This window comes from Trichechus manatus, unplaced genomic scaffold (genome assembly GCF_000243295.1).
Source record: "Trichechus manatus latirostris isolate Lorelei unplaced genomic scaffold, TriManLat1.0 scaffold00170, whole genome shotgun sequence".
In the NCBI taxonomy this organism is placed as follows: domain Eukaryota; kingdom Metazoa; phylum Chordata; class Mammalia; order Sirenia; family Trichechidae; genus Trichechus; species Trichechus manatus.
In genome coordinates this window covers 3454650-3463990 of record NW_004444106.1, presented here as the reverse complement: position 1 = coordinate 3463990, position 9341 = coordinate 3454650, and the positions used below count along the sequence as shown (strand labels likewise).

Below are 9341 nucleotides of genomic sequence, written 5' to 3'. Positions count from 1 at the left end.
AGTTAGGACTTTATCCTGAGGGCTCTAGAAGCCAAGGAAGTGTATGGGAGATGGCAGGAAGGGGGCAAGGTGACCCTTGCTCTCTCATCCTGCCATATCTCACCAACCTCCAATCTTCTCTTTGCTCTCTCTACTTGGGCTTGCTTGTTTCTAAACCATGGCAAACATGCTCCTACCTCAGGGCCCTTGTAATTGCTGTTCCCTTTCCTGGAAGAGGCAGGGGTGAGGACTGGCAGTCAAAGTTGGGAATGGGGTTGGGGTTAGTCTTGAGGTCAGGGTGAGGATCTGGTTTGGAGTTCATTTTTGTTTGTTCTGACTGGGCCTTATTACACGGTTTGCTGCATAATATGGGGGTCATGCTTGAACGTCCTAGAAGGATGAAAGGGCTTCGGGTCTCTTGGGAGCACCGTGCATAGCTGGGTGGCGCTTAGGCTCCAGACACAGGTTCAGGGAGCATTGAGCATTTTGCCATTGGCTGGGCTTTATGTACCATTGGGGCAACCCTTGAGATGCCCAGGAGGGCCAAGGTCAGGCTTCCTGTCAGCCAAGGCACTTGGTGGGTGGGGTCAGTGAGAGCCTGTAAGATGGGAATTATTATCCCAGTTTGTAGATGAGGAAGCAAACTGAGGCTCAGAGAGGTTTAAGTACCTTGCCCAAGATCACCCAGCTAGTGATGAACAAAAGCAGGACTTGAGCCTGAATCTGCTGGCTTTTAAGTTACTGAGATTTCCAAGCTATAAGCTTCTGGCAAGACCAGAGTTGGAGACAGATGGGCCTGCAGGGCGGGGCAGGACAGGATGGGGGAGCTAATTATCTATGCCAAGACAGACACCTTGGACAAATGAAGCTGGGCCTGGGATGGGGCTAATTCTTCCATGGAGGTCCATACAGAGAGAAACCGGGGTCCCCAACAGAGACAGGCAGTGGTGGGATCTGGCAGGGGTTAGCCTGCCCTCAGGGGTGAGGCCCAGCCCCACGTACACCATCCATTTGTGAATAGCACCAGATCGAGTATCTGCCTCCCTCTTCCCCTATTCCCCTCCTCCCCTCCTGCCTCTCCTCTGCCTCCTCCACTGCCATGGCCTGGCCCACGCCTCACTGCACCCACTCAATGGGCCTACTCTAATCCCCTGACATCACTGCCTGCCCAAGAGAGGCCCTGCCTGGCAGCCCTGGCAGTCCCCACCCCTGCGGAGACCCTGTTTAGGAGCCCCCACTTTAGAACCCAATTTTTCTTTCTATTTGCTTCCTCTCTGAGCGTATAGTCAGACTCTCCAGATCCAAGCCCAAGCTGAAGTATAGGAGATTAGGATCTGCCCTGGCCTTGCTGTGTGACTCCAGGGAAATAGCTGCCCTTCTCTTGGCCTCAGGTGCCTTATCTAAGTCTTCCCTGACCCCCAACTAATCACATCAATCTGTTCTGATTTCTTCACAGCACCTTGTCACATTAACAGATTTTTATGTTTATTAGTTCATATGTTTACTGTTGGTCTCTCTCACTGGACTGTGAGCTCCGCAAGGCAGAAACCTTGCCTGCCTTATTCACCCTTGTGCCTGGCACACAGTAAGTGCTCATTTAATATCTGCTTATTGAATGTATGGAGCCATGGTGGTGCAGTGGTTAAGAGCTCGGCTGCTAACCAAACGGTTGGCAGTTTGAATCCACCAGCTGTTGCTTGGAAACCCTATGGGCCAGTTCTACTCTGTCCTACTCTGATGGCAATGGGTTTGGTTTTGCTATTGAATGTATAGATGAATGAATGAATAAACTAATGGGTCTCCTGCCTTTAGAGGGAGGGGCATGGGCCCCTCTCCCTCCATGACACCCCCTGTGTGCATCTGGGTGGACATGTGTGCACTCATCTCTGGGATTCTGGATGTGTACCATGTGTTAAGCATAGCAGGGTATACAAGATACAACACATACGTAGACATGCCTGCTAGAGTGACAGCTCCATGAGGGCAGGGATTTTTTTCTGTCTTGTTCCCTGTTCTATCCCCAGCACGTAAAGCAGGGACTGGCACACAGTAAGTGCTGAATACATATTTGTGGAATGAATGAATGAACTACGAAGCTGCACACATGTCAGGTGTGTGCCCACGTGCCAGAGCCTGTAGACGTGTGCGTGCTCCTGTGTCTCAGGTGCACCTGGGCATGGGTCATGTCGCTTACACACCACCCCTCCTGTCCTTTTTCCAAACTTCTTGAGAGCCAGGACAGAATACTTGGGTCCCTGCGGGGCGGAGCAGGGAGCCGCCTCCTCAGGGGAAACTGGATCCCAGGACGTGCGGAGCAGCAGGGAGCAGGGTGGCCCCTTTGTCCCCCGATAATCCCCTCCCTGCCCTGGCCCCCTCCCTCTCTGCCACCAGTGTTTAAGTTTGAGTTTGGGGGCTGTAGGGAACTGGGATGTCACCTCAGTGTCCCTTCCCTGTCTGCTCCCTGGAATGTATGCCGTCTTCTGGGTCTTTCCCAAACCTCTCTTTTTAGCCCCTCAGCCTGCCAGATCTGCCCCTCATTCTTTGCCAGGACCTTCCCTGCTACACCCCCCAGCCCCTGGCTGTGGCTCCTTCCTTACCTTTTGGGCTGCACCAAGGCTCAGCCCCAGGTATAAAGCCACGTGAGGAACAGGAGGACAGGTGCCCTGGAAAAACCCAGAGACTGGAGAGAGAGGAAGGAGCCTAGGAGAGAGCATGAGCTGCCTGCTGGGTGAGTGAAGAGGGCTGGGGCGCCAGGGCCTAGAGGCTGGGAGGGGAGGAGGCACCACCTGGCCCTTCTGCTCGATCTGACCCACACCCCTGGCTGTCTTTGCATAGGCTGGGAACTGCTAGATCCTTACACATAGAAGGCTTCATTCATTCATAATTCATTCCTTCATTATGCCAACAAGTATTTATTGAATGCCTACTATGTACTAGGTACTGTTCCAGGCATTTGAAGATACAACCGTGTAGAAAGCAGATAAAAGTTCCGGGACTCATGGAGAGTCTGTTCTGCAGACAGACAATAAATATAATATATAAGTAAATTATAATGCTTGTGTGATAGAAGGTGAGTGCAATGATTCAGGTTTGTTGCATGAATGTCTGAATGAGAAGGCCTTCACCTTTGGCCTTCTCTTAATTGGCTCTGAACTTCAGGGAATTTAGGAATATAGGAAGGGGAAGGAAGGAGGCCAGCCTGGGCTTGCCTCTCACCCCCATCGCTTAATAGCTGGTGACTTCAGGTGATTCCGCCCCCCTCTGAGCCTCACACTGGTGGTGGGAACAGAAACTGGGCCAGACCTTGAAGAAGACAATCTGGCAGCATCTGCTCCAATTTAAAATGAGCAGACCGCCGGTTCCGGATATTCCCACCTTCAATAGTGCCCAAAGAGGCTGCGACAAGGATGTTCATGGCAGCATTCATTCATGAACAAGTATTTCTTGAGCTCTGTGCTAGGTGCTGGGGACCCAGCAGTGAATGAACCAGGTGAGGTTTCCTCCTTTCTAGAGCTGACCTTCTTGTGGGAGAGACAGCAACAAACAAGCAAACAAACCAAGAAATGAGGTAACCGCAGATAGAGAAAGTCTCTGAAGACAAGAATACAGGGAGCGGGAGAGACTTTTGATCTGGTGGTTGGGACAGCTCATCTGAGCTGAGGCCTGAAGGAGAGGAGGAAGTAGCCTTGGGAAGATTTGCGGGTAGACCTGGTGGCACAGTGGTTAAGAGCTCAGTGGCTAACCAAAAAGTTGCAGTTTCAATCCACCAGCTGCTCCTTGGTATACCTACGGGGCAATTCTAATCCAGTTTACAGGATTACTAGGAGTCGGAATCAACTTGATGGCAATGGGTTTGGTTTTTTTTTGTTCTGGCAGGGCAGAGCAAGGGCAAAGGCCTGAAGGAAGAACAAGCTTGGAGTGTTAGCGGGACGGAAAGAAAGTCATGGCAGCCTCAAGTGTGCGGCGGTACAGGGTCAGGCTGAGAGGGTCAGGGCCCAGAGTGCGTGGGCCTGGTGGTCACTCCAAGCAGTTCTGGATTTTGTTTCCGGAGCCAGTGGAGGGCTTGGGACAGGGGAGTAACAATGTTGGCTTTCCATTTCAAAAGGCTCCCTCTGGCTGATGGAGAGAATAGACAGACTGGGGTGGGGCGGGGGGAGAGCACTGGGAAGCAGGGAGGCGCCGCTGCATCAACTTGCAAAAGCAAAAAATTGGAATTGACATAAATGTTTGTCAACAGGGAGTTTGGTGCATCCATACTATGAAATACAAGACAGAGAGAGAGAGGAACAGCAAGACGACCCCTGTGGCCGAGGCGGAGAAGGAGAGGAAGTCAGAGAGGGAACAGGGTTATGGAGCCTACACTGAGGACTTTGGCTTTTACTGAGCGAGGGGGGAAAGCCATGAGAGGGTTTGAACAGAGAAGGGATATGATTGGACTCAGGTGTGTGGGGAGGCGGGGACAGACACAAGGGTGCAAGTAGAGAAACCAGGGAGGAGGCTACTCCAATAGTCCCGGTAAGAATTGATGGTGGCTTCGACTGAGGTAGTAGCAGTGTAAAGACGGGGAGAAGTGGTTAGATTCTGGATGCTTCTTTTACAAACTTTTTGTTTTTGGTAGTAACAAATTTACAGAAAAGTGCACAAATCATAAGTATACAGCTCAATGAATTTTCAAAGTGAATGTACCCCTTGTAATGAGCACTCAGATCAAGAAACAAAGGTCTGCACTGGCTGGCTGCCTTTTGAGGGTAGAGCCACCAAGATTCACTGTGAGATTGGATGCGGAGAGTAAGAGAAAGGGAGGAGTCAAAGAAGACTGTGGTTTTGGCCTGAGCGGTTTGAAGAACGCAATTGCTCTTGTCTGAGATGGGGAAGATTCGGGGAGGAGTGGGTTGGAGGTGGGGAAATTTAGAGTTGAGTACTGGATATGTTGAGTTCGAGATACTTGTTCATATCCAAGTGAAAGTATCAAGTAGGAAGCTGAATACATGGATCTGGAGTTCAAGGGAACATTCTGGTCTAGAAATAATCCACCTACAGGGTGATTCTGCCCTGACTTGGACATAGAAGTTCACTATAGGCCACAAGGGCTGTACCTATTTGAGTTATTACAATGAATGAATGTGAATGAATGAACTGATCGGCAAGCAGGATGACGAACTTGGTGCTGATCTCTGGTTTCCTCTGCCAGCTCCCCTTTGCCTGCTGACCCTGCTGCTGCCACCCCTCAGCCCAGCGGCTCCTATCTCCCCAGCCGAGCCCATCAGTCAAGCTTATAGTCTGGCCCTCTACATGCAGAAGAACACATCAGCGCTGCTGCAGACTTATGTAAGTGACACTGGGCATAAACAGGGGACAAGGAAAGAGGGACACTGCCCTCCTGGCCTAGCCCTGAGTAGAGGAAACAGAGTAAGCCCAGAAGAAAGCTTCCCTGGGAGTCCAAGAGGACAAGGACTCCATTAACTAGAGACACCTCCACACGAATGCTGTCATTGATGGCTGCGTGACTTCGGGCAAGTCATTGCTCCTCTCTTGGCCTCAGCTTTCTCAACTGCAAAATGGGATGTTGATCCTACCTTTGCTGACGTCTCAGGACTGTTGCAACGTTTAAAGGAAAGCACGTAGAGGGAAGGGCTTTACATAGTCATAATAATTATTTTCATAACCTCCTAATGCTGTGTGCTTACTTGAGCCCCATGCCATCCTATCCCCATTATCTTATTGACTCCTCAAACAGTTTAGAAAAGTGGAATTATAGTCCCATTTTACAGATGAGAAAACAGTCTCAGAGAGGGTGAATAATTTGCCCACAGTTTCACAGCTACTAACTGGCAGAGCCAGGATTTGAAACCAAGTCTGTGGGACACCTGCCATGTTTCTTCCTCACTCTTCAGAAGTTAAAACTGGCAGCCCACAGGCTGGGTCTGACCCACAGATGTTTTTAGTTCGGCCCATTCGGTGCTTGTTAAACTTCTAAATATGAATGTCTACCTAAAACAGACACAGGGATCCTGTTGGCCGAAGCTCCTACCTCCCTCTCCCCCCGCATCTTAATCTTGTCTTCTTCCCCCAGTTACATGATCTGCCTGGTCCCCGGAAGCCCTGGAGTTGGTGACTCTTCCACTGTACTATATTCTAGGCCCATGTGAAGTTATTAAATCTAGGCTCTAGTCCCATAACCAAAAAGCCCGTTGTCATCGAGTCAATTGCAACTCATACAGCGACCCTATAGGTCAGATTAGAACTGCCCCATAGGGTTTCCAAGGAGCCGCTGGTGGATTCAAACTGCCAACCTTTTGGTTAGCAGCCAGGCTCTTTAACCACAGAGCCACCAGGGCTCCTCTAGTCCCATACCTGCCACTATTCCCTGGATGGTCTTGGGCAAGGCATGGTTCCTCTCTGAGCTTCAGTTCTCCCATGTGTAAGGTATGGGACTAGGTGATCTATCAGTGAAGGGGCCTATCAGTCTATACTAATATTCTATGGGTCTAAGTCTGTAGAGGCAAGAACTTTGATGGAGAAGGCTCTCACCTAAATTTAATAATGTTAATAATTATTAATGATTATAATAAAATTAACAAACAATTCAGTGCTGTAAATAAAAAAAAGTACTATAACTATACTGTCAATGATATACTTGGATTGAAAATATTATCATAAATAATATAATCATAGTGTCAATTGATATTAATAGAACTATATTATTGATAATTAGTGATGGTTTATCATGCCCTTATTATCTGCCAGGTGCTGTGCTGAGTGCTTTATATTGTATGATATACACACTCACAGATGTATATATATATAATTTCTTATCATCTTCGCGATAATAATAATGTCGTTGGTAGGTGCTGTCGAGTAGATTTAGATTATTAGCAACCGCATGTGAAAGAGTAGAACTGCCCTATAGGGTTTTCTAGGCTGTAATCTTTTCAGGAGCAGATCGCCAGGTCTTTCTCCCTAGGAGCTACTGGGTGTGTTCAAACCACCAACCTTTCAATTGGCAGTGGAGTACTGAACTGTTGCACCACCCAGCCTCCTTACGATAATAATGGAATGTGGGTATTATTAAAAAGCTTGTGATTCAAAGATGCACAGCTAGTATGCAGAAGAGGCAGGACTGGAACCTAATTCTCTCAGACTGCAGAGGCCAGGCTCTGTACTAAAACATCTCACTAACTCCCTGAGGGGTGGTGAATGGTGACTCCCTCTGAGAAGATGGGTCTCATGGAGGGCAGATGTGAAGTCAGAGCTCCAGGGCCCCCTGGGGCCCCCTCACTCCCACCTGTCTCTGTTCCTCATACAGCTCCAGTACCAGGGCAGCCCCTTCAGTGACCCTGGCTTCTCAGCTCCTGAGCTCCAGCTCAGCAGTCTGCCTTCTGCGGCCATCTCCTTCAAGATCTGGCATGCCCTGGAAGATGGAGAGCGGCTGAATCGTGCCCAGGGGGCCTTCTTGGCCTTGACCCAGCACCTCCAGCTGGTTGGGGATGACCAGACTGACTTGAACCCTGACAGTCCCATCCTGCTGGCCCAGCTTGGGGCTGCAAGGCTCAGGGCCCAGGGTCTACTGGGCAACATGGCTGCCATCATGACTGCCTTGGGACTGCCCATTCCCCCAGAAGAGGACACCCTCGGGCTTGTCCCATTTGGGGCCTCGGCCTTTGAGAGGAAATGTCGGGGCTATGTAGTGACCCGGGAATATGGCCACTGGACAGACCGAGCCGTGAGGGACTTAGCTCTGCTCAAGACCAAATACCCAGAATAGAGGAGGTGGGACTTCCTGTCAGAGGCTGCAACACTCCACCTTTCACAATGGACTGAAGTCTGTCTTGCTTGATGGCTAGAGAAGGAGGCACATCTTTTGTAGCAGATAGGACTTATGTGCTATGTCTTTGGGAATATTCTCTGTAAGCCAGGCCTCAGTTCCCTATTGCTTGGGCCTTCCTTCCCAGGTCCTATAGCCTCCCTTCCAGATCTTGGTGGATCTCCAGTGGTACCATTTCCTGGTTGCAAACTTCCTGTGTGGAAAAAAGCGCCTCTCTGAAGAGACTTTGCTTCCCACTCTTCAGGGAGAGGACAGTTGGTTTCCTTCCTGAGCTCTCCCTGAGACCTTCCTGTTCTAGGGACTGCCTTCCTGTCTTCATCTACCTCACTTCCTGCATGAAGATACAACGTTTCTGAGCAGATAGGCCACCCTCCTTCCTGCCGGAGGAGCTCATTTCCTCCCCTAGTCTACCTCTCTGCTTGTGGCCACTGCTCTAACTTCCTGTCTCATGGGGCTTCACTTCCTGCTCAATAGAGGTCCAATTCTTGAAGCTCTAAGGACTTCATACCGTATCAGTTTTCTGCTCAGGACACATCCAGTTCCTATTCCGGACTGATAGATGGTGTCCCTGGTCTCGGGGCCCTCATGAATCTCCTATTTTATACTGTGTCCTTTGGGTATGTCTGGGGTACCTGGCTCTACCCTGAAAATCCTATTCTCCTCAAAGCTGTCTCCCCATATTCAACAACTGTATATACAGGTAACTTTATAGTTTTCTTTTTATTTTGAAACCGTCACAAAAAATTAATTTATTCTCAGAAATAAAACTTTTTTTAGGTGTGCTTTTCTCTATAAACCTGGGAGGGAAGTGAGGAGTGCAGGGACAGGGCAGAGGGAGGTAAAGGAGGGGAAGGACATCACAAGGAGAGGTAGTAGGGCCCAAAGAGATGGGATTGGGGAGAGTGGGGGCAGCAGGCAGGGTGGCCCTGGGGGAAGGTGGCTAAAATTTGTCTGGAGTAGCCCTCCCACCACACGGCCAGCAGGCACTTCCCTGGTCAGGAGATGACAGACAGAGGGACAGAGGGAGAAAGACAAATGAAAGATAAAGGTGGAAGGGATTTGTAATTTGTCGCCTCCTTGAGAGGAGGCTGAGATGTAGACACACTCACATGGGCCGGGGGAGACAAGAGATCCCCTGACGGTAAAGGGGTAGACCAAGAAAGACTGAGGCAGACCCAAGAGGGACAAAAAGAGGAGCAAAGCAAGGAAGTGACAGACACAGAGGAAGTCACACACAAGGAGGCCCAGAGAGAGAAAAAGAGAACAAGACAAATAGAGGCAGAGAAATGGGCACAGCCAGAGACAGAGATTTGAAATGAAGACGTTCAGAGGCAGACAGACAGAGAAGACAGCAGCAAGAGCTGCGCCCCCGCAGCCTGCGTTCAGGCAGGGCCCCCCGGCACCAGCTGGCTGAGGTCGCCCTCTGTGCGGCTCACCCACTCGCGGTAGAGGCCGCACACGCGAAATCCCAGCACCTTAGCCTGGAAGACGCCCGTGGAGGCGGCGGCGGCGGCGGCGGCGGCTGGGAGCGGCTCGG

General features: G+C 50.2%; 2 protein-coding genes across 2 annotated transcripts in view; one reads left to right on the top strand and one right to left on the bottom strand.

The window, feature by feature from the left end:
- Positions 1 to 5106: 5106 nt before the first annotated feature.
- Positions 5107 to 7744, top strand: LOC101356914 (cardiotrophin-2). The gene is made up of 2 exons (XM_004386773.1): positions 5107 to 5307; positions 7286 to 7744. The coding sequence occupies exons 1-2, from the start codon at positions 5107 to 5109 to the stop codon at positions 7742 to 7744; spliced, it is 660 nt and encodes a 219-aa protein (XP_004386830.1).
- A 1306-nt stretch (positions 7745 to 9050) lies between these two features.
- Positions 9051 to 9341, bottom strand: part of CTF1 (cardiotrophin 1) — a 3426-nt gene continuing 3135 nt past the window's right edge. The window contains exon 3 of the mRNA XM_004386772.2: positions 9051 to 9326. Within this exon, the coding sequence (XP_004386829.1) occupies positions 9187 to 9326 (140 nt within the window). The 3' untranslated portion in view covers positions 9051 to 9186. The remainder of the gene's footprint in view (positions 9327 to 9341) is intronic.